We start from the raw sequence: 25,857 nt of genomic DNA on the forward strand, positions 1-25,857 counted from the left end.
TGATGCTGCATTTGATCTTGTGCACTAAATCCTCTACATTAAGTTTAATCTTAAACCAGGACAAATTAACAGTGAAAGATCTACCAGGATCAGGATAGTCTCATATGGTCAGCTGCCATTTTGTTAACGGGATTCAACATCTGGAAAATAAACCTTGGCTATAAATGTTTATATAATTGATCACTGCTTCAGTTTCAAACTTACATTAAGTAAACAAGCCAAATCTTGGCAGTAAATATTTCAGAAATAGACTGAATTTGAATACACGTTTATTCATAATTCCTTATAATGATACAGCACAGTCTGCAGCTTACAGCTTACAAAATATGATATTTAATTACTGGTGTGTAAAGATCATATTATTTTTACACATGAACCTTGTTTACAAGTGATTTCCAGGCTGTGTCCCAAACTGCATCCAATTTGCTACATAGTGAATAACTACATTGTTCGTGGTGCACTAATTAGACATGCTATTAGGTACAGTAGTGCTGCTTTAAACACTGATGTAACTTTAAACTCCACTCTTGGGATACATTGATTGGCATGTACAATTTAAACTCAACTTGTTCCTCTCTAATAAGTCTTGTTCCCATTTATCTGCAAACCAAAATCACCTGCAGATTCTCCAGATTTTAATCACGTTAGAGAAAAAGTCTGATCCTGTGAGACGTTACAGTGATTCTATAACACATGATTCTATACACATGTAGGTTTTGTGTTATACAATATGATTCTGCAATGTATAGCATCTAATATTCTACTGTATTTAACAACCAATAAACTTTACTATAATCACACGTTCAGTGTGTTTTTATTTCTAATGTTTTTACACTTTTAAAATTCCTCAACACATGTTCATATAAAACATCTGTATTTTGTTTATTTACTATTTGGCAGCAGCATGTAGAAAATAATACAGCTGCACCTTTGCTATTATGTCAAATTAACCCAACACCACCAATACACATACAAAACTTCTCACAGTGACTGGAGTATCCACTTCTCCCAATAAAGTCTGGCTACATGTCAGGCTGTGAGTGCATGTCTGAAGCCAGACCCTTCTCCACTTTACCTGCTGAACATCCAAGAGTTTAAATCTGTATTTTAACTAACCAGACAAATCTTTAGGTGGCTGTAATATAGTGATGTTGAATGACACAGTTGGATGGCACCATACTGATTCTGGACCCAAGTGCACTGGTGAAACAGAATCAAGACTGAATTCAGATCCAGCTTATATGATGCTGAATTCATCTGCAGCTATAATGAGTGTGAGAGCCCCTGGGACATTTAGTTCTTAAGAGCCACTATTAGTTTCTGTACTGAAATCAAACACAAAGCTGTTAAATCCTGTCTGGTGTGTTTGGCTTCTTACTGTGAAACTCACCTCCAGCCTCACTATGAATCTCCTGCTTTTAAGAAGCACAAGCTGGTTAAAGCCTCCAGACGACTCCAGGAGCAGATCTGCTCTCAGCATGATAAACTGCTGGAGGTTTACTGTCGTACTGATCAGCAGTGTATCTGCATGTTGTGCATCATGGATGATCATAAAGGACATGATACAATATCAGCTGCAGGAGAAAGAACTGAAAAACAGGTAAAACTGTTATACAATATTCTAATACAAGTGATTGATTAGTTTGCACATTAACCGGTTTTAAAACCTCTGAAATTAGACAAATTAGAGCCTTAGAGATACAGTAGCTTTGTTATAATTTTTCAGACCTATAAGTAACTTAATTAAAATGTATTTAATTTAATTTATTAAATTTAATTGAATTCATTTTGGTACAAAGACCAGCTTGGTCATACCATTCTGATGTGTTACATTGCCAAATAGTTTTTTTTTTTTTTGAGTGAAGTTTAGATTAAACATGGCTGCAGTAATCAAGACTCAAGGTTGGTGTAGTCTAACTAAACAGAATTCTCATTAAAATTTGGTTGTGTCTGCGTGGGTTTCCTTTGGGAGCTCCGGTTTCCTCTCACAGTCCAAAAACATGCAGTCAGGTTAATTGGAGACACTGAATTGCCCTATAGGTGAATGGGTGTGTGTATGTGTATCTGCCCTGTGATTGGCGCCCAATCCAGGGTGTTTCTATGTGCCTTGCTGCCATTGAAAAGCTGGGATAGGCTCCAGCACCCCCCTGCGACCCTGATTGGATAAGCGGTTAAGCAAGTGAGTGAGTGAGTGAGTGCTTAATTAAGTAACTAAGGGGATTTGTTTTTCTTGTAGTTCCAGTTGGTGGTCATTTATTTTCTTGATTAAATAAAATACTCAAACAAAACCATACTGTCCACAATCAAGTGAGCTTTAGTAAGCTAAGTGTTTTACTTGATTCAACTGCAAATCAGAAAAAGTTGGTACAGCATGGAAAGTGCAAATAAAAAAAAAAAACACAGTTTGCATGAAAAATGCATGAACGTCCCTGGAAAAGACGACGTCTTGAAGGCAGCAGATGTTGCTCTAAGATCTCAATGTACTTTTCTGCATTAATGCTGCCATCACAGAAGTGTAAATTACCTTTGCCAAGGGCACTGACACGCCCCCATACCATGACAGACCCTGGTACTGACACACCCCCATATCATGACAGACCCTGGTACTGACACACCCCATACCATGACAGACCCTGGTACTGACACACCCCCATACCATGACAGACCCTGGTACTGACACACCCCCATACCATGACAGACCCTGGTACTGACACACCCCCATACCATGACAGACCCTGGTACTGACACTCCCCCATACCATGACAGACCCTGGTACTGACACACCCCATACCATGACAGACCCTGGTACTGACACACCCCATACCATGACAGACCCTGGTACTGACACACCCCATACCATGACAGACCCTGGTACTGACACACCCCATACCATGACAGACCCTGGTACTGAAACACCCCCATACCATGACAGACCCTGGTTCTGACACACCTCCATACCATGACAGACCCTGGTACTGACACACCCCCATACCATGACAGACCCTGGTACTGACACACCTCATACCATGACAGACCCTGGTACTGACACACCCCATACCATGACAGACCCTGGTACTGACACACCCCATACCATGACAGACCCTGGCTTTTGGACTTGTTGCTGATAACAGTCTGGATGGTCCTTTCCCTATTTGGTCCGGAGCACACGTCGTCCATTTTTTCCAAAAAAGACCTGGGATGCTGATTCATCTAAACACAATACATGTTTCCACTGTGTGATGGTCCTTCCTAGATGCCTCAGAGCACAGAGAAGTCGACGTCGCTCCTGGACATGGTTAACATAAGGCTTCTTTTTTGCACAGTAAAGTTTTAAGTAGCATTTGTGCTGTAACTCCGTATTGTAGAGCACGACAAAGGTTTGCCAAAATTATCCCATGCCCATGTGATTATATCAGCTATTGTTGAGTGGCAGTCCTTAAATCATTCAATGATATTATGCACTGTAGAGGGAGAAATATGCAAACGCCTTCCAATCTTTTTTTGAGGTTCATTGTTTTTAAACATTTCAATAATTTTCAGTCACATGTTGACATCACCTGTTTGGAATCACATCATTATTGAGTTATTTATTCATTTATTACAAATAAAATGAAGATGAGCAGATGAAACATGAAATATCTTGGGTTCAAACTGTGCAATTAAATAAAAGTTAAACACTGCATTTTTGTTTTAGAAGCAGGGGCAGATTATCTTTTAAACTCATGGCAATGTAGCATTTGTTTATCAAATCGAACTTCAATCGAAATTTTCAGAGCATAAGGTGATAATTTTTTAGACAATGGTAATTATTAACCAAAAATTAGGAGAGCATGCCTCAAAGTTAAATGAAGGTACAGAACTTTCTGCACCTTCAAATTAATAAAGTTCCTGAATGTAAATTCATGAACAATCAGATAATTAGCAAAATCTCAAAAAACTTAAATTCAAATTCATAAAAGTTTATTTCAAACAAAGGTGCATATCTTTTATCATTTTATATCACAAGACACGAAATACATGCTTCTGCCAACTGTATGTACATTTTTGACTTTATTTTTTAACACACCCAATTTTAATTATAATTGCTATTTCTGAGCAGAAGAAGTTGGAGAAGTTGCATAAAGAATCACAGCAGAGACTCCAGAACAGAGAGGAGGAGATTCAGAAGCTGAGAAAAGCTGTGAAGTCTCACAAGGTGAGTTTGAAGAAGAAGAACTGACTGCTGAAAGAGCTTTTTCAGGATCAGAACATCAAGAAGAAAGGTGTTTTTAATAAAATATCTCTGTTAGAAATGTTTCTTCTTTCTTTATTTCCTAACAGAGCTCTGCACAGACAACAGTGAAGAACATTGAGAGGATCTGTACTGAACTGATCAGCTCCATTAGGAGAAGATGCTCTGAAGTTACACAACTGATCAGAGATCAGGAGAAAGCTGCAGTGAGTCAAGCTGAAATATTAATCAAGCATGCCATCTATTTCCTCCAGGTAACATCACTGAGAAAATCCAGAATCGGACAAAAAGCAGATGCTAAGTGGCCAATGTAGAAGATATTTTTTATCACTGGCATATCAGTAATAATGTTAAAACTATTGCTGTGTAATTCACACATCAGTGTTAAAAGACAATTTAAATGTAACCCCAAATCCACCAGGATCCCTCCAATTGCAAAACCTTAAAATTTGGGAAGCTTGGTAATTAAGTGAATGTTTTCATCCATAGTTACTTTTTCTTTTTTGTCCTTTGACATCTTTGTAGACATTCCAGTCACATTTGGTCTCTGCTGGACCTGCAGAATCACCAGCCATTACATTAAATCCTCTACTCACTTACAATAGTGTTACAAAGTCCATGTCTCAGCTCAGAGAGAAACTAGAAGACTTTTGTAAAGACGAGAACAAGAAGATATCAGGAGGAGGTGAGCTACAGATCTCAATTTTATGCTGTATCCAATCAAAGTGTTAAACAAAACATACATCTCAATTCACTATATGTGGGCTGCCCTGGAAAAAGGGGTTTGCTTTGGCAGCCAACTTATCCAGGGCGGTTCCAAACATGAAATCCTCAAACTGCCGCAAGTTCCATTAAAATAGATAAAATATGCTGGATCGAGCCCAGCATCACAGTTTTACAGAGAAAAGCAGGTTTGCCAGACAGAGATGCTGACAAGTCTAAGAGGGAGAAACTGTGATATATAGGGTGTTTTCGAAAACCTAGGGAGCTGCCTTGCTGTCTTACTGTTTACATAGGCAGCTGCCTCAGTAGAGAGGATTCTAATAAGTCAATGACTTATAAGGCAGGTTATTCGAACGCGCTACTTAGACAGCGATTCCATCGGGTTTCACGTTTAGCATTTAGCATCTTGCCATTAAAACCAATGAACTGAGGTAGCACAGCACGCTAACGTCAATATAACATTTCCCTTCATGTACCGATAACGGTTACATTTCCTGACAGGCTCGAACTTGCAAATAAAAACACTCGGTACAAGTTTATACAAGTTAAAAATCAGTAATATTTTATTTACATTTGAAAATAACTCTCATTCGTTTCTCCGCCCCGTCAGCCATGTTTATTTTTCTGTGAGAGAAGAGCACCCAACCCGCAATGAATTCTGGGATTGCCTTGATCACTAAGGCAGCGTCGGATGCTCACTCGTTCTTGAGCCAAAATAACATTGAAATTTTAAGATGCCTCAGTAGTGAGGATATTAAGGCATCTAGGATTTCGAACAGCCTCCTTCTCGGGAGCGCACACAGGATGACGTAAAATGCTGCCTATGTAGACAGCACACTAGCTTTTCGAACACACCCATAGAAACACTTCTACCTGGAGTGAATAAACACCTGACAAGACAAGGTGATTGTCAATTAAAATTAACTGACATGTCGATCATCTGTGTCTCTCCTGCCAAAAATGGCTAGGCAGAAGGACACGACTCCAATGTGGCAGCTACAATACAGGGTCTATCATCTTGTAAACATCTGGTTGGCAGAAAAGGCAGGGATGAATGTGTGAGGAATTGAATAAATGTGTGATGGAGTGAATAAATGTGTGAGTATCTGGTGCTCTGTGATAGAGTGGCACCTTTTCTCAGGTGTATTTTTGCTCTAGGTGGCGATGGATCCACCATGACCCAGACCAGGCTGAATCAGTTATCGAAAATGTTAAAACTATTGCTGTGTAATTCACACATCAGTGTTAAAAGACAATTTAAATGTAACCCCAAATCCACCAGGATCCCTCCAATTGCAAAACCTTAAAATTTGGGAAGCTTGGTAATTAAGTGAATGTTTTCATCCATAGTTACTTTTTCTTTTTTGTCCTTTGACATCTTTGTAGACATTCCAGTCACATTTGGTCTCTGCTGGACCTGCAGAATCACCAGCCATTACATTAAATCCTCTACTCACTTACAATAGTGTTACAAAGTCCATGTCTCAGCTCAGAGAGAAACTAGAAGACTTTTGTAAAGACGAGAACAAGAAGATATCAGGAGGAGGTGAGCTACAGATCTCAATTTTATGCTGTATCCAATCAAAGTGTTAAACAAAACATACATCTCAACTCACTATATGTGGGCTGCCCTGGAAAAAGGGGTTTGCTTTGGCAGCCAACTTATCCAGGGCGGTTCCAAACATGAAATCCTCAAACTGCCGCAAGTTCCATTAAAATAGATAAAATATGCTGGATCGAGCCCAGCATCACAGTTTTACAGAGAAAAGCAGGTTTGCCAGACAGAGATGCTGACAAGTCTAAGAGGGAGAAACTGTGATATATAGGGTGTGTTCGAAAACCTAGGGAGCTGCCTTGCTGTCTTACTGTCTACATAGGCAGCCGCCTCAGTAGAGAGGATTCTAATAAGTCAATGACTTATAAGTCAGGTTATTCGAACGCGCTACTTAGACAGCGATTCCATCGGGTTTCACGTTTAGCATTTAGCATCTTGCCATTAAAACCAATGAACTGAGGTAGCACAGCACGCTAACGTCAATATAACATTTCCCTTCATGTACCGATAACGGTTACATTTCCTGACAGGCTCGAACTTGCAAATAAAAAAACACTCGGTACAAGTTTATACAAGTTAAAAATCAGTAATATTTTATTTACATTTGAAAATAACTCTCATTCGTTTCTCCGCCCCGTCAGCCATGTTTATTTTTCTGTGAGAGAAGAGCACCCAACCCGCAATGAATTCTGGGATTGCCTTGATCACTAAGGCAGCGTCGGATGCTCACTCGTTCTTGAGCCAAAATAACATTGAAATTTTAAGATGCCTCAGTAGTGAGGATATTAAGGCATCTAGGATTTCGAACAGCCTCCTTCTCGGGAGCGCACACAGGATGACGTAAAATGCTGCCTATGTAGACAGCACACTAGCTTTTCGAACACACCCATAGAAACACTTCTACCTGGAGTGAATAAACACCTGACAAGACAAGGTGATTGTCAATTAAAATTAACTGACATGTCGATCATCTGTGTCTCTCCTGCCAAAAATGGCTAGGCAGAAGGACACGACTCCAATGTGGCAGCTATAATACAGGGTCTATCATCTTGTAAACATCTGGTTGGCAGAAAAGGCAGGGATGAATGTGTGAGGAATTGAATAAATGTGTGATGGAGTGAATGAATGTGTGAGTATCTGGTGCTCTGTGATAGAGTGGCACCTTTTCTCAGGTGTATTTTTGCTCTAGGTGGCGATGGATCCACCATGACCCAGACCAGGCTGAATCAGTTATCGAAAATGAATGGATGAATGAATGAAGTGTAATTGTGTTTGTGCTTCTGTGTTTTTGTAGTGAGAAAAATCTGGATAATTTCTTCACCTGAACCACAAACCAGACGAGAGTTTCTACAATGTGTCACGCGGGGGTCGAGACTAACACAAGACAAATGGGGCGGACACACACGCAGCGATGTTCAAACTAAATAATATTTATTAATGACAAACTAAGCAAACAAGACAGACTAGACTAAACAGGACTAGACAAACTAAACATGATAAACTAGGCTAAACAGGGACTATGACAAACTAAGCAAACAAGACAGACTAGACTAAACAGGACTAGACAAACTAAACATGATAAACTAGGCTAACAAAACTAACAAAGCTAACAAACTAAACAGGGCTAACAAAGCTAACAAACTAACAAGGCTAACAAAACTAACAAACTAGCAAAGCTAACAAACTAAACAGGGCTAACAAGAACATCAGGGGGCGCTTACAGGGAGCCAGAAGCACTATCTAGGGGTGCCAACACGAAAACAGGAGCGCTGTCAGGAAGCGCCAACTCAGAAACAGAAGCGCCATCGGGGAGCGCCATCTCAGAAACAGGAGCGCCATCAGGGAGCGCCATCTCAGAAACAGGAGCGCCATCAGGGGGCGCCATCTTGGGAACAGAAGCGCCAACGGATGGCGCCAACGAGGAAACAGAAGTACCATCTAGGGGTGCCTACGAGAGTTCAGGAGTGCCGTCGGGGGGCGCCAACTCTGGAACAGAAGTACCATCGGAGGACACCAACTCGGGAACAGAAGCGCCATCTGGGGGCACCAACCAGGAAACAGAAGTGCCGTCGGAGGACACCAACTCGGGAACAGGAGTGCCATCAGGGGGCACCAACAAGGAAACAGAAGTGCCGTCGGAGGACACCAACTCGGGAACAGGAGTGCCATCGGGGAGCACCAACTCAGGAACAGAAGTGCCATCGGAGGACACCAACACAGGAACAGGAGCGCCATCTGGGGGCGCCAACTCAGAAACAGGAGCGCCATCTGGGGGCGCCAACTCAAGAACAGGAACCAGCTGCGTGGAGCCTGGCGAAGAGGCTTCGGGAGTCAGCTGCGAGGAACCTGGCGAAGAGGCTTCGGGAGTCAGCTGCGTGGACCCTTGAGGAGATGCGTCCGGAGACAGCTGCGGGGACCCTTGAGGAGAGGCGTCCGGAGTCAGCTGCGAGGACCCTTGAGGAGAGACGTCCGGAGTCAGCTGCGAGGACCCTTGAGAAGAGGCGTCCGGAGTCAGCTGCGAGGACCCTTGAGAAGAGGCGTCCAAAGTCAGCTGCGAGGACCCTTGAGAAGAGGCGTCCGAAATAAGCTGCGAAAACACTGGAGAAACGTCATTAATCAGCTGCAAAAACCCTTGAGAAACTCCTTGAGTCAGCTGCGAGGACCCTGCAGAGGTGTCTGAAGTCAGCTGCGAAAATCCTTGAGAAACTCCTTGAAACAACTGTGAGGACCCTGGAGAGGCGTCCGAAGTCAACTGCGAAAATACTGGAGAAACGTCATTAATCAGCTGCAACAACCCTTGAGAAACTCCTTGAGTCAGCTGTGAAAATCCTTGAGAAACTCCTTGAAACAGCTGTGAGGACCCTGAAGAGGTGTCCAAAGTCACTTGCGAAAACACTGGAGGAACGTCACTCAGCTGCGAGGACCCTGGAGAGGCGTCCGAAGTCAGCTGAGAAAATCCTTGAGAAACTCCTTGAAACAGTTGTGAGGACCCTGGAGGTGTCCAAAGTCACTTGCAAAAACACTGGAGAAACATCACTCAGCTGCGAGGACCCTGGAGAGGCATCTGAAGTCAGCTGCGAAAACACTGGGGAAACATCATTAACCAGCTGCAAGGACCCTGGAGAGGCGTCCGAAGTCAGCTGTGAAAACACTGGAGAAACATCATTAATCCACTGCAAAAACCCTTGAGAAACTCCTTGAGTCAGCTGCGAGGACCCTGGGGAGGCGTCTGAAGTCAGCTGCTTGAACCCTGGAGGGACGTCTTGAAACAGCTGCTTGAACCCTGGAGGGACGTCTTGAATCAGCTGCTTGGAACCTGGAGGGACGACGTGAATCAGCTGCTTGAACCCTGGAGGGACGACTTGAACCAGCTGCTTGAACCCTGTAGGGACATCTTGAATCAGCTGCTTGGAACCTGGAGGGACGTCGTGAATCAGCTGCTTGAACCTTGGAGGGACGTCTTGAATCAGCTGCTTGGAACCTGAAGAGGTTTCTTGACTCAGCTGCTTGGAACCTGAAGAGGTTTCTTGACTCAGCTGCTTGGAACCTGAAGAGGTTTCTTGACTCAGCTGCTTGGAACCTGAAGAGGTTTCTTGTCTCAGCTGCTTGGAACCTGAAGATTCATCTTGAATCAGCTGCTTGGAACCTGAAGATTCATCTTGAATCATCTGCTCGGAACCTGGTGAAGCGTCTTGAATCAGCTGCTCGGAACCTGGTGAGGTTTCTTGAATCAGCTGCTCGGAACTTGGTGAGGTTTCTTGAATCAGCTGCTCGGAACTTGGTGAGGTTTCTTGAATCAGCTGCTCGGAACTTGGTGAGGTTTCTTGAATCAGCTGCTCGGAACCTGAAGATTCGTCTTGAATCAGTTGCTCGGAACCTGAAGATTCGTCTTGAATCAGTTGCTCGGAACCTGAAGATTCGTCTTGAATCAGTTGCTCGGAACCTGAAGGCGGCAGCAGGAGAGCTGAAGGAGGATTGTCTGTAGTAAACTGTGGCTTGAACTCTGCAGACTGGAACATAAAGCTTGGAACTTTAGCTGGAAACAAAACTGGAGAGGACTTGGAACTGTTTGACTCTGCCTGGGCGGCAGGAGGGCCAGAAAGTACAGACAGACCATCTCTGAAACCCTGTCCTGCTGACTGACACCTAGAACTGACCGAGACCGATGAACATGGAACATGGAACATAACTAGACAAACTAGAACTCACTGAACCTGACTTACACAGGACAGACTTGGACAGACGGACTAGGACAAGACTGGACAGACGGACAAGACATGACAGGCTGACTGACAGAGTTAACTGGACTCGACACATTAGCTGGACTAGTTAGAACTAGTGAAGAAGACATGGACTGGACTGACTGACACTGGCGAACGTAAAGCTACCCAAACTGGCAGGATACAATCATAAACTTTCCTAACCAAAGACTTAGACTGACTACGAGTCAAGGAAACAGACGGACCTGGCAAAGGACTCACCCGAACCAGAGTACCTGAAAATTTATCTCGCATGAGGCCCTCAAACCCTTGCACCGAGTTAAGCTCAGCTCCCTTCTCAGTCCAGAGCTTCCTAGCCCATCTGCGAGCTGCACCACTAAGCCGAGACATCATAAACAGCACTTGCTGTTGTTCAGTGGGCTTAGGGTCACTGAGGTACTGCAAATAGAGCCGGCTCTGAAGGAGGAAGGCTTCAACACTATGGTTGCTTCCATCATAAGGAGCTGGCCGACCGAGAGTGAAGGTCTGAGGTAACCGCAGAGAGTCAAATTCCGGGAATGACTGGACAAAAGACATCTTGCTGTGTCCTAAGAAATAAAGCGGGGTTATTATGTCACGCGGGGGTCGAGACTAACACAAGACAAAGGGGGCGGACACACACGCAGCGATGTTCAAACTAAATAATATTTATTAATGACAAACTAAGCAAACAAGACAGACTAGACTAAACAGGACTAGACAAACTAAACATGATAAACTAGGCTAACAAAACTAACAAACTAACAAAGCTAACAAACTAAACAGGGCTAACAAGAACAAAGAAGGAGAACATGAAACAAGAACAAACAAGGTAAATACACAAGGACAGACAAAAGTCAAGAAGCAAAGAGTCCAAAAGAGTCCAAAAGAGTCCAAAAGAGTCCAAAAGAGTCCAAAAGAGTCCAAAAGAGTCCAAAAGAGTCCAAAAGAGTCCAAAAGAGTCCAAAAGAGTCCAAAAGAGTCCAAAAGAGTCCAAAAGAGTCCAAAAGAGTCCAGACCAAAATAACCCCCACCAGCCTGTTCCACAGCTCTCCTTTTAAATGGTCCCTGATTAGGATCAGCTGGGGCTGATTGCTCAGGAGGACCAATCAGGAGTGAGGCATGGCAGGAGTGAGTGTGCTCACGGAGAAGGGGGGCGTGGCACATATGAGCACACAGAGGCTAGCAGTGTGACACAATGTAAGTCTATTAATCACACAAACATAAACACAGCAATATCAGAACCTACAGTAGACTATATACATATATACACTGTATAACCAAAAGTATGTGGACACCCCACCACTTCCAATTTATTAGCTTATCTGTTTTAGCCACTCCCACTGCTAACTGGTCTAACTGCATAAACTCAATTAATCCAAACTAATCAAGTTCTGGCAACAGTTTGAGGAAGGCCTCTTGCAGTTTCAGCATTACTGTTTCCCTGTGAGGTCCATAAAGATGTGATGATGAGTTTGGTATTTTCAGAGGCCTGCAGAGTTCTGACCCTAATTCTACTGAATACCTTCAGGATTAATTGAAACGCAGATTGTGACAAGGTCTTCTTATCCAACATCAGTGCTACTACACAAATCTTTTTTGACAAAATTGACACAAATTCCCACAGACACGCTCCATAATGTTGTAAGAAGTTTTCCCAGAAGAATTGAAGCTTTTATATGGTTAAGTGGAAAGGCCCACTCTATAGTAATGATCAGGTGTCCACATACTTTTGATCTTATAGTGTACAAATGTTTAAATTTTTCTCTTCACTGGTGTTTTTCCTCTCCATCAGATTTCTGTCAGTTCACACTGGATCCAAACACAGTAAATAAACACGTCCTTCTGTCTGAGGAGAACAAAGTGGTGAGCTACAGTGAAACAGAACAGTTGTATCCAGATAGATTTGATTTTTACACTCAGGTTCTGTGTAGAGAGAGTGTGAGTGGACGCTGTTACTGGGAGGTTGAGTGGAGTGGGAATGATGGGGTTTATATTGCAGTGTCATATAAAAGCATCAGCAGGAAGGGACGTGGTGATGAGTGTTGGTTTGGATGGAATGATCAGTCCTGGATTTTGTTCTGTTCTACATCGAGATTTTCATTCTGGCACAATAACAAAGGAACTGAAATTCCCATAATGCCGAGTTCCTCTAGAATAGGAGTGTATGTGGATTACAGAGCAGGAGCTCTGTCCTTCTACAGCGTCTCTGATACAATGAAGCTTCTCTTCAGAGTTCAGACCACATTCACTAAGCCACTCTACCCGGGGTTTTCGGTTTGTAAAGGGTACAGCAGGACGTTATTTTTGAATATTTTATTGCACTACATAATTTTATTTTATCTTTTAAGGCTTTACAATGTTTGGACTGCACATCTTGTACTTCTGTATGAATGTATGTGGGTTTATTGTGTTTTTTTAATTTATTGATGCTGCATTTGATCTTCCACACTAAATCTTCTACACTAAGTTTAATCTTACTGAATGTAGCTCATGTTAACACCAGGATAATTCACAGTGAAAGATTTAACAGGATCAGAAGTAAATGTTTCAGAAATACAGTGTATCACAAAAGTGAGTACACCCCTCACATTTCTGCAAATATTTCATTATATCTTTTCATGGGACAACACTATAGACATGAAACTTGGATATAACTTAGAGTAGTCAGTGTACAGCTTGTATAGCAGTGTAGATTTACTGTCTTCTGAAAATAACTCAACACACAGCCATTAATGTCTAAACAGCTGCAACATAAGTGAGTACACCCCACAGTGAACATGTCCAAATTGTGCCCAAATGTGTCGTTGTCCCTCCCTGGTGTCATGTGTCAAGGTCCCAGGTATAAATGGGGAGCAGGGCTGTTAAATTTGGTGTTTTGGGTACAATTCTCTCATACTGGCCACTGGATATTCAACATGGCACCTCATGGCAAAGAACTCTCTGAGGATGTGAGAAATAGAATTGTTGCTCTCCACAAAGATGGCCTGGGCTATAAGAAGATTGCTAACACCCTGAAACTGAGCTACAGCATGGTGGCCAAGGTCATACAGCGGTTTTCCAGGACAGGTTCCACTCGGAACAGGCTTCGCCAGGGTCGACCAAAGAAGTTGAGTCCACGTGTTCGGCGTCATATCCAGAGGTTGGCTTTAAAAAATAGACACATGAGTGCTGCCAGCATTGCTGCAGAGGTTGAAGACGTGGAAGGTCAGCCTGTCAGTGCTCAGACCATACGCCACACACTGCATTAACTCGGTCTGCATGGTCGTCATCCCAGAAGGAAGCTGACGCACAAGAAAGCCCGCAAACAGTTTGCTGAAGACAAGCAGTCCAAGAACATGGATTACTGGAATGCCCTGTGGTCTGATGAGACCAGGATAAACTTGTTTGGCTCAGATGGTGTCCAGCATGTGTGGCGGCGCCCTGGTGAGAAGTACCAAGACAACTGTATCTTGCCTACAGTCAAGCATGGTGGTGGTAGCATCATGGTCTTGGGCTGCATGAGTGTTGCTGGCACTGGGGAGCTGCAGTTCATTGAGGGAAACATGAATTCCAGCATGTACTGTGACATTCTGAAACAGAGCATGATCCCCTCCCTTCGAAAACTTCATGGCAGTTTTCCAACAGGATAACGACCCCAAACACAACCTCCAAGATGACAACTGCCTTGCTGAGGAAGCTGAAGGTAAAGGTGATGGACTAAACCCAATTGAGCACCTGTGGCGCATCCTCAAGTGGAAGGTGGAGGAGTTCAAGGTGTCTAACATCCACCAGCTCCGTGATGTCATCATGGAGGAGTGGAAGAGGATTCCAGTAGCAACCTGTGTAGCTCTGGTGAATTCCATGCCCAGGAGGGTTAAGGCAGTGCTGGATAATAATGGTGGTCACACAAAATATTGACACTTTGGGCACAATTTGGACATGTTCACTGTGGGGTGTACTCACTTATGTTGCCAGCTATTTAGACATTAATGGCTGTGTGTTGAGTTATTTTCAGAAGACAGTAAATCTACACTGCTATACAAGCTGTACACTGACTACTCTAAGTTATATCCAAGTTTCATGTCTATAGTGTTGTCCCATGAAAAGATATAATAAAATATGTGCAGAAATGTGAGGGGTGTACTCACTTTTGTGATACACTGTAGATTTACCCTTGTATTTACTCCTCTTAAGAGTGTTTTGATTTGAACACACATTTATTCATAATTCCATTTAATACATCACAGTCTGCAGTTTACAAAATGTCATATTTAAGTGATTTTACAGTGATTTCCAGGCTGTGTTCCGAACCGCATCCCATTTGCTACATAGGGAGTAACTACATTATTCGAAGTTCACTAATTAGACATGCTATATAAGTACGTTAGTGTGTGATTTTGGACAAAGCTGCTTTAATCACTGATGTAATTTTAAGATCTGCCACTAGGAGACATTGATAGGCTTGTACAGTTCAAACTGAGCTTGTTCTTCTTGTTTCTTTAAACCAAACTTTTTCAGATTTTAATCATATGAGAGAACAAGTGAGACAGTATAACACATGATTCTAAACAAATGTGGGTTTTGGGTTTTACAATATGATACTGCAATGTATAGCATCTAATATTCTACTGTATTTAAATGCAAGAAGGTCCTGGATTCGATCCCCAGGTGGGGCGGTCCGCGTCCTTTCTGTGTAAAGTTTGGATGTTCTCCCCATGTCTGCTTGGGTTTCCTCCGGGGGCTCCGGTTTCCTCCCACAGTCCAAAGACATGCAAGTAAGGTTAATTGGAGACACTAAGTTGACCAGGACTGTGTTGCGATATAAACTTTTGAACTGATGAGCCTTGTGTAATGAGTAACTACCGTTCCTGTCATGAATGTAACCAAAGTGTAAAACATGACGTTAAAATCCTAATAAACAAATTGTATTTAATAACAATCAATACATTTTACTATAATCACAAGGTCAATGTGTTTTTATTTCTAAAATTTTCATGCTTTTAAAATTTCTCAACACACGTTCATATAGAAATAATAATATAGCTGCACCTTTGCTATTATATTAAATTTACCCAACACAAACAAACTCCAGGTTTAGGCACACTAGTGATGTCCACCTAGAAACGGGTGTAATGCAGGAATACGTTCTGGACAGCAGTATTAGTTTGGGAGAAAAGGACACGGCTTCCACATCCTAACTGATGGTTTTTGACCATATTTGGAAATCGGTTCCATCTTCACAGGATCACAGGACATAATGGTGGTGTGTTAGTGTGTGTTGTGCTTGCATGAGTGGATCAGACACAGCAGCGCTGCTGGAGTTTTTAACCATCTCAGTGTCACTGCTAAACTGAGAATAGTCCACCAACCAAAAATATCCAGCCAACTGCACCTTATGAGCAGCGTCCTGTGACCACTGATGAAGGTCTAGAAGATGACCGACTCAAACAGCAGCAATAGATGAGCGATCGTCTCTGACTTTACATCTACAAGGTGGACCAACTAGGTAGGAGTGTCTAATAGAGTGGACAGTGAGTGGACACGGTATTTAAAAATTCCAGAAGTGCTGCTTTGTCTGATCCACTCATACCAGCACAACACACACTAACACACCACCACCATGTCAGTGTCACTGCAGTGCTGAGAATGATCCAACACCTAAATAATACCTGCTCTGTGGTGGTCCTGTGGGGGTCCTGACTATTGGAGAACAAAATTAAAGCAGGTAAAAAAATATGTAGAGACGCAGATGGACTACAGTCAGAAATTGTAGAACTACAAAGTGGTTGTATATGTTAAGTGGAGCTGTTAAATGGACAGTGAGTGTAGAAACAGGGAAGTGGTTTTAATGTTATGGCTGATCGGTGTATATATAATATATAGATTGTCAATATTAACACAAACACTGCCTTGTACTAATACAAAGAATAATATTACTTTTTTAACCATTTTAAATAGATGTAAATAAATACACATAAAAGTGAGTAAATAGGTAATAGAGTAAGTGTGTGTTAATCTGTGATGGATTAATGGCCTGTCCAGGGAGTATTGCTGCCTTGTGCCCAGTATTTATGGATGGTGCTTGACTCACTGTGATCATAAAAAGTGCCTACTGAAGATAAATAAATGAAGGATCATATGACTAAAAGGTAGTGGCGAGCCTTGTATTTCACAACTAGGCCTTCAGTGGCATATTGCCTGAATAAATCCACCTCTTAATAACATCATTATGGTCCTACATACAGTCCTTCCACTGCAGCCACAGCTGCGACACACATCAAAATGCATCAATAATAAGATAATAAAATGAAAATATTATTTTAAAAAAGACAATAAAATGCATTTTACTCACCAAAACTCATGATTATTTGTACACAAAATCCATCCTCCTTTCTTTTCTTTAAGAAAAGTTCAATGACCCTGTTGTATAGAGTGTCCATGCACTGAAGTTTTATCAAGAGGTCCTTTTCTATTGCCATCAGTGCTAATGCTGAAAGTCGAGCCTGTTCTGTTGTATTTCTGGCATATGTTTTAATTCGCTTTAGAGCTGAGAATGCCCGCTCGACAGAAGCAGTGGATACAGGGATAGTCACCGCCAAACATGCTAATTTGTATATCTGCCCCATGCTCTCACCCAGATTTATCTGCTGGAGGAAATCAAAGAGATCAGCTGGACTTTTACCTTCAAAATCAGTCATGGCATACATTACAGTCAGTTCTGTTTTTAGTTGGGGCAGATCAAATAAGGTTTCATGACTCTGTGTTAAGCTGGAGAAAGCTTCCTTCCTTCCTTCCTTCCTTCCTTCCTTCCTTCCTTCCTTCCTCCTTATCTTCCTGCCTTTCTTTACTTTCTTTCCTTTCTTCCTACCTTTCTTCCTTTCTCTTCCTTTCTTTTTTCGGTGTGCCTGAAACTACCGGGGGTCAAGGAGGGAGAGAAACATAAATTTTCCATGGTCTTGAAATCTGCTCTGTGTCTGGAAAATAATCTTGTCCAGAATATTGCTGTGGAGTTGGTGGTAGTGTGCACGAAGGTCTTTTTGGCCCAGACCTTTTTGTGCACTCGGAGCGCCTGAGGCTGTACTGTACATCCAGTGTTTTGTTCTGCAATATTGCAAAAAGCACGTCTGAATACGCAAAAATGCCATTAAATGTGTGAAGCAAAAAGCAAAACTCAAAATCATTCAGACGCGCATTAAATCCATCAGCACAATGCAAAGAGTCTTCATCATACATCCAAACACCATGTCGATCAGTTGCAAATACAAGGCATTCCCAGCAATACAATTTGCAATGCATCTCGGAGCCGGTGAGCCAAGGGTACCACTCGTATATACTCAATTGAAAGTGCCGAACGAATCCTTTTCCCTGTTGTGACAGGCATGATAACTTATATCCGTAATATAAGTAATCCGTACCCTCGGTTTAGTAATCCGTACCCTCGGTTTAGTGTTCCGTACCCTCGGTTTAGTGTTCCGTACCCTCGGTTTAGTAAACCGTACCCTCGGTTTAGTAATCCGTACCCTCGGTTTAGTAAACCGTACCCTCGGTTTAGTAATCCGTACCCTCGGTTTAGTAATCCGTACCCTCGGTTTAGTAAACCGTACCCTCGGTTTAGTAATCCGTACCCTCGGTTTAGTAAACCGTACCCTCGGTTTAGTAATCCGTACCCTCGGTTTAGTAAACCGTACCCTCGGTTTAGTAATCCGTACCCTCGGTTTAGTAATCCGTACCCTCGGTTTAGTAAACCGTACCCTCGGTTTAGTAAACCGTACCCTCGGTTTAGTAATCCGTACCCTCGGTTTAGTAATCCGTACCCTCGGTTTAGTAAACCGTACCCTAATCCGTACCCTCGGTTTAGTAATCCGTACCCTCGGTTTAGTAATCCGTACCCTCGGTTTAGTAAACCGTACCCTCGGTTTAGTAATCCGTACCCTCGGTTTAGTAAACCGTACCCTCGGTTTAGTAATCCGTACCCTCGGTTTAGTAAACCGTACCCTCAGTTTACTCTTAGTTTAAAGTCCGTCCGCGGTCACACTAACTGCGCTACAAGTTTTACTGTGTGCCTAAACCCCGTTTTACGGTAATACAGTTGCGAAGCATTGAAGAGGATAAAGCATCTTTTTACAGCTTAATATATTATATATTAGATATAATCCGTACCCTCGGTTTAGTAATCTACGGAGCCCCTTAGGGGTCACTCCATAGTAATCGTAAATGGTACTTTCAAAACTCGTGAATTCCCACAGCAACTCTAGTTTATATGCCACATAGAACTCATTTTAACTTAAATTTGAAATAATGGACAGTTTCTTGACATTTCTTAAAGAAGGCAGACAATTGGACGACATTACTGTTTCGACTTTCCGTGATGAAAAGGTAAATATAAGCAAGTAACATAACGAGACCATGAAGTGGCTAAATTATCATGGAGGTAAACAGTAAGTAGCAAAAAGCACCTTGTATTTTCTTCACACACCGTTATTAGTGGTTTTAGTATTAAATTCAACTTTACATCTTAACTGGAGTGTTTTGTATACATGTTTTATGGTGATGTATTTGTTTAAAATTAAATACAGACCCGTTACTGAGTCTCTATGTGTATGTGCAATGTTAAGGTACATTCTCCCACATGCATCTCATATTATCAAACCACACGGCAAGCGAAGGCACATAGGAACGGAGGTTCGACCCCTAATCCACGTAGAAGTGGAAACAGGAATAACCCACACAAAATGTAATATTTTTAAGGTTTAATTCAAACTCACATCCTAAAGTATCCAGATGGCGCAGTGTGATGTTTAGTTATTACTTTTACATCGAGAATCTGAAGTCCCAGGTTCGAAGCTCGGTTGGCTCTCCCTCTCTCGCTATATACATAACTAAGACTACACAAACTCACGTGAGCATACATATTTCTATGGGCCACACATATATGTAAATATATGAAATTGTTCCAATTTTGAATAGGTTTCATACACTATATTGCCAAAAGTATTTGTTCACCTGTTCATGCATATGAACTTAAGTTTATCCTGAAAAACATAATACATAGAATCACTTTCTAGTTCTACAATTACTGACTGTAGTCCATCTCTTTCTCTACATGCCTTTTAACTTGCTTTTACCCTGTTCTTCAATGGTCAGGACCCCCACAGAGCAGGTATTATTTAGGTGGTGGATGATTCTCAGCACTTCAGTGACACTGACATGGTGGTGGTGTGTTAGTGTGTGTTGTGCTGGTATGAGTGGATCAGACACAGCAGTGCTGCTGAAGTTTTTAAACACCTCGCTGTCACTGCTGGACTGAGAATCATCCACCAACCAAATATATTCAGCCAACAGCACCCCGTGGGCAGCGTCCTGTGACCACTGATGAAGGTCTAGAAGATGAGCAACTCAAACAGCAGCAATAGATGAGCAATTGTCTCTGACTTTACATCTACAAGGTGGACCAACTAGGTAGGAGTGTCTAATAAAGTGGGCAGTGAGTGGACACAGTATTTAAAAACTCCAGCAGCGCTGGTGTGTCACCTAAATAATACCTGCTCTGTGGGGGTCCTGTGGGGGGTCCTGACCATTGAAGAACAAGGTAAAAGCAGGTTAAAAAGTATGTAGAGAAACAGATGGACTACAGTCAGTAATTGTAAACAACGTGCTTCTATATGGTAAGTTTTTCAGGATGAACTCAAGTTCATATGTGTGTGAAGGCAGGTGAGCGAATACTTTAGGCAATGTAGTGTATATAGTTTGCATAAATATGGGCATATATTGGATTTTATTTATGTACATGTATTAAATCTGGTACAGGAAAATATTGCCATTGGGATTACGTTTTAACGACCAACTGTTTTTTATATGATATTCATGGTGTATATTTGATAATGAACATTATTCTGACAGCAAAGGAAGTGCAACAACACTCAGAAAGGAGAGGATTTCTTAGTTTGGTCAGATAATGTAAGCCCAAGGTCAAGTCTGTCTAATAAGAGAAGATGGCGTTGTTGGCAGCCTGATCTGTTTTACATATATAAAACATATGTAAAGCAGATCATACCTGTACATGTATGTATGTGTGAGTGTTTGTGTGTGTGTCATAGATCAAAACTCAATAACAGTCCAAAAAAGCAGCAGACAAATAGCCATTGAAAACCATTTTAAAGAGTCTAGACTTATTATTATAGTCATACCTGAAGACTTGAAGTTTCAGTCATATTTTTCTTAAATATGTTCTTTTGTATATTTCCCATAGATTGACTGTTGTGCTGTTAACAGCATGTCAGATGAACAACTGATGAAATATGTGCCCAGATTTGGAGACCGCATAGCAATAAGACAGTACTGCAGAAGGGAAGTGGCCACATCCGAGGGAATGAGCAGTACCAAGGCAACTGAAAATCTAATGTCAAAACTGAAAGAAAGACACGCCTGGAAGAGAAAACATCAGGATAATCGTTCTCAAAAATTGTATGGAAACTCAAATGCTCAAAAAGCAGAGCGGAATTACCAAATGGGTTTATTTGAGGAAGTGGGTAAATCATTTGTTCAAGTCAGAGGGAAACGAGGAGGTGGAATCAGGCACCTTAAAGCTATAAAGACTGCTACAATGGCAGAGCTTTTAGAATGTGGGAAAAAACTATTCTTTCCAAATGGAAGAAACAAATTGGGTGCCATAACTGAATTTGAAATAACGATAAGAGACTTTCTTGAGGAAGAGCTAGATCCTCTGACCACACTGGGTGACCAATATGAATTAAAGAAAGTAAAAATACTAAGACTTTATCTGTCTTGCAAAAAAAAATACACAGCCACCACCACAGCAGAGGAATCACTGGACGAACCATCTACCTCTGTTGCAAACATTTCCACAGCAAAAATTGGCAATGTCATTGTAGATTCACTGTCTCTTCCAGTAGACAGTGTGGTGTTGATTGAAGATACAGTTAATCCAACACAAGATTTAAGTGCCATTTCAGTTGATGAAGAAATCCAGATTGGTTACGCTTTCTTGCAAGAAGATGTAATACTTGATGACACAATTCCACTGGATCCATTTGAAGGGGCACAACATTTATTCCCTGATCAAGAAGCATTTCAACCACCACACATCACAAAGTTAAGGCTTCGGAGGGGAAATGTTTTTCAAGACGTGAATGCTGCTTTTAAAGATGGCTTGTTATCAGTAAATGACTCACTAGTAGAAGTTGAGATGATTCTGCCTAATGGTATCACTGAAAAGGGGGAGGATAATGGTGGGATTTTGCGGGATGCACTGAGTGAGTACTGGGAGACTTTTTTTATGAAATGTACGACAGGAAATACACTGAAAGTACCAATGACAAGACATGACATGAAAGATGAATGGGACTTTGTAGCCAAAATGATGGTACTAGGTTATAACACTGTTAAGTACTTCCCCGTTGTGCTTGCCAAACCCTTCCTCTGCTACTCTCTTGGACTAGAATTTACTGAGGATGACCTCTTTGCAGCATTTTTGGAAACAATTCCTTCAGAGGAAAAGCAACTTGCTGAACAAGCAATGAGAGACTTTTTATCTGTCTGTGAAAGTGAAGAATGGTTTGAATTCTTAGAGGCTCATGATGTGAAACTTCTTGTCACTGAGACAAATGCCAGAAAAACATTACTTGAGGTGGCACACAAAGAAATTGTGCAACATCCTGCTTACATAGCAGAGCAGTGGAGCCATGTGTTGAAAGGATTGAGATTGCCTCCAGGAGGATTAGATGAATTGATGACTTGTCTCACTCCTACAACAAGAAAGGTTGTGGCCATTCTTCAACATGAAGGCCTCAGTAACCGAGAAAATCAAATCATGGATTTCCTTAAGAGGTTCATCAGGAATTGCAGTGATGTTCGTCTAGGGAAATTCCTCCGTTTTTGCACTGGTGCGTGGTAATTACATATTTTCTGTGAAATATTCTTGATCATTTTATTAAATGTGTTTTTGTCAATATTGGGACAGTAAAGCATTTAAAGTTTTAAGTGGCATTTGTGAATGTAACTCCATATTGTAGTGCTTGTCAAAGGTTTGATAAAGTAATCCCTCACCCAAGTGGTTATATCAGCTATTGTTGAGTGGCGGTTCTTGATGCAGTGCTGTCTGAGTGATAGAAGATCACGGGCGTTCAGCTTAAGTTTGCGCCCTTGGCCAATTTCCCTATTGCGTCATGCTTCCTCTCCACCAATGCTGATCCAACAAAGCTAACCCTCCGACACATGGGCAGCATGCCGTATGCATCTTATCACCTACACTTTGACGAGTGCAGTGCAGCTCAGCACTGTGTATGGAGTGTAAAAAACTATTTTCTCATCTCTGTGCAGGTGCCATCAATCAGCCAGCAGAGGTCCTAATTGCATTAGTTATGAGAGAGACCCCATCTAGCTTCTCGATGTATCTCTGGTTCCAGCGTGTGTTTTTACGGCTGCACCACCTGAGCAACCCAGTTACAATCACCTGTTGACATAACTTGTTTAAAATCGCATCATTATTTGTTTTTTTCACCTTATTACTAGCCATAAATTGCCCCTGTCCCAACTTTTTTTGGTATGTGTTGCAGGACTAAAATGCAGGAATGGATTTTTATTAATGAAATGAAATGAAGTTGAGCAGACAAAAAATTTAATATTTGGGGTTCAAACTGTCTGCAATCAAATAAAAGCAAGGAACATTTTTATTTTATTTGCATGTTCCATACAGTCCCAACTTGTTCTGATTTGGGGTTGTAGTTTAATGTTCAACAGATAAGTTAAAACAGATCTGTGTTATCATTAATTATCATTTGTCCCACTGTTACTGTTACAAATCACTGCTGTTACCAGTATCGTTCTGCAGTTTTGTTAGTCTTAGAATTTTTCCTTTCTGTGAAAGAACCTCAGAAACACATATTCAATTTAACATTTATTTAAGAGCATTTTTACAAGAACACTGCTCATTGAAACTGGGGAACTCCTGGGAGTTACTATTTAATAGTTTAAAAATGTACATGCTTCTGTTAACAAACAGAGAAAATTTGTATGAGACAATCTTTGTTCTATTAAATAAAAATGTTTTTTTAATATGAAAATCTTGCCCTTCATTCGGTTAAATGTGATTTTATTACAGAAGCAGTTTAACTAATATTAAGAATCTAGAGTAGGACAAAACTATACTGAAAAAAAAGTCTACTGATACTAATGACTAACCAATTGTTACGCCTGTGCTGACAGAAATCATTTCAATTATTCTTATTAAACTTTTTACCTTGCTCTTTATCTGCCAAGATTTAACAGTGTAGTCAGCTCCTGCCTTAAGGACAGATAGAGGTCAAGGGCACCATACACATCTATAGGGACACTGAGTTGGTGCTGTGCCATGATGTGTATACACATGGTGAACACATCCTTGTCACAAGGTACATCACAACGGTGAGTGCACTGATCTTCACAGGTGGTACAATCTACCGGTTGCACAAGGCATAAGTGGTCCTCTGTGCCATATAACTCCGGAAGCGTGTACATCACATCTGGCTGACCATGGGGTACAAGTTCATTCCTTGAAGGGCGAATGAGGTGGCTGTTCCAGGTATCTTTAACAGAATCCAACTCATCCTGTAAGATAAAATAGAAAAAGGTTTTTAGATTTAGGTTTCTAACATATAGTGCTTATATTCTTGTAAAGTTTTTTATTACCAGCATCTCAATTTAACATATTACAGTTGGTTTCAAGAGGATGACAGTGGTTTGTACAATTACTTTTTAATGTTTTAAACATTATTATGCATATGTATGAACATTATTATACAACTTAGCATATTTCACCTTGCACAAAAATTACTCAATATAATATACACTTCGTTACCATTTTTCTAGATACTCCTAGCTTACATATACACTTATGCATATACAGACATATACATACATAGGTACACTTTGTAAAAGTACAGTTGTAACTGTAGCCCATCTGTAGCTCCACAACTGATCAGCTCTTTCTACCCCATTCATGAATGTAATGGGATTACCACAGGGCCAATACTGACTATGTTTGAGTCAGTAAGCCTTTCTTTGTACAGCATTGACACTGACAAGGTGTGGAAAAAGAACATACAACACAGATGTGAATGTACCAACTATATGGGTGCACTTTGTAAATTTACAATGAAAAAAGGACCTACAAGTAAAGGTACAACATTGGTATAGCTAATGAACTAACAACTCAAAGTATGTATACCATATAGGAATAGGCATGGGAATGTTATTGAAAAGATTACCTGTATCAGGCCCAGGAAGCAAAATAAGATGAGGTTCTTGTCTAAAAAGTCTCCATCAAAGTTCCCATCATTTTTAAGTTGATGGAAGTGTTCAAGCCAGAATTCCATACATTCCTTTCGCAGGAAACCCCACCAGCTCTCTATTCTCTGGTTGCTAGTACTGCGGCCATAGATAAAGCATCTATCTCCAGCTTGTGGATCACCATCACTGTGGCGCAAGTACTGTTGAATGTTCCTGACCGTGCTGTTTTCTGTTCCCATATCTGTCCTAATGATTCGGGCTGTTCCACCAAGCTCTTTTACTGTGGAAGGAAGGACTCAAGGAAGTAGCCTCCAATAACTCTGGGGTCACTGCTAGTGCAGTATGCATTTAGCCACAACATTTTCCTTGAGAATCTGTCAATACCACCATTAATACATATGCCAAATTGTTTCAATTTGTCGTAAGAGTCAACATGCCATACAAAATTGGGGCCTTTTGCAAAGTATGCTCTTCTGTGTAATCTTCTTTTTCTTCGCATTTCAGTGCTCAGTGGATCTAGAGTGGACAAAATAAGTCGCACATCTTCTTTGCGAACACTCAGTCCTCTTGCCTTGCATTTACTGTACATCCACCTATATCCATGCAAAATGCCTGAGCCTTGGAGTTCTTCCTGTATGACATTAATAATATCTAACCAGTTGTCAAAATCCTTCCTGCGAAAAAGTCTGTTTCTTTTCAAGACTCTTTTAAGGGTCTTCATGCTGATAACTATCCTGTGTTTTACACAAAGAATATACAGGATTTCCTCATATTTTATGCCCAAGTGAAAGTAATGCTCAATTAGATCCAGCCTATTCATGATGGGGTTAATATGCAATGCT

General features: G+C 41.3%; 1 protein-coding gene across 1 annotated transcript; it reads left to right on the forward strand.

Annotated features, from left to right (window-relative positions):
- Nucleotides 1-1,026: 1,026 nt before the first annotated feature.
- On the forward strand, nt 1,027-25,535 carry LOC134311993 (tripartite motif-containing protein 16-like). The gene is made up of 9 exons (XM_062993641.1): nt 1,027-1,036; nt 1,344-1,600; nt 4,100-4,195; nt 4,321-4,463; nt 4,901-4,916; nt 6,341-6,500; nt 7,804-7,863; nt 12,543-13,035; nt 25,520-25,535. Exons 1-9 carry the CDS (start codon nt 1,027-1,029, stop codon nt 25,533-25,535), a joined length of 1,251 nt encoding a protein of 416 aa, XP_062849711.1.
- The last annotated feature ends 322 nt before the right edge of the window (nt 25,536-25,857 follow it).

The sequence above is a fragment of the Trichomycterus rosablanca genome, chromosome 4 (assembly GCF_030014385.1).
Source record: "Trichomycterus rosablanca isolate fTriRos1 chromosome 4, fTriRos1.hap1, whole genome shotgun sequence".
Taxonomy (NCBI): domain Eukaryota; kingdom Metazoa; phylum Chordata; class Actinopteri; order Siluriformes; family Trichomycteridae; genus Trichomycterus; species Trichomycterus rosablanca.

Bases quoted from the DNA above. Each gene is read 5' to 3' on its own strand.
- LOC134311993 (XM_062993641.1), top strand. The intron at 4,196-4,320 runs GTGAGTTTGAAG...ATTTCCTAACAG, and splicing joins AAGCTGTGAAGTCTCACAAG to AGCTCTGCACAGACAACAGT. The intron at 6,501-7,803 runs GTGAGCTACAGA...GTGTTTTTGTAG, and splicing joins CAAGAAGATATCAGGAGGAG to TGAGAAAAATCTGGATAATT.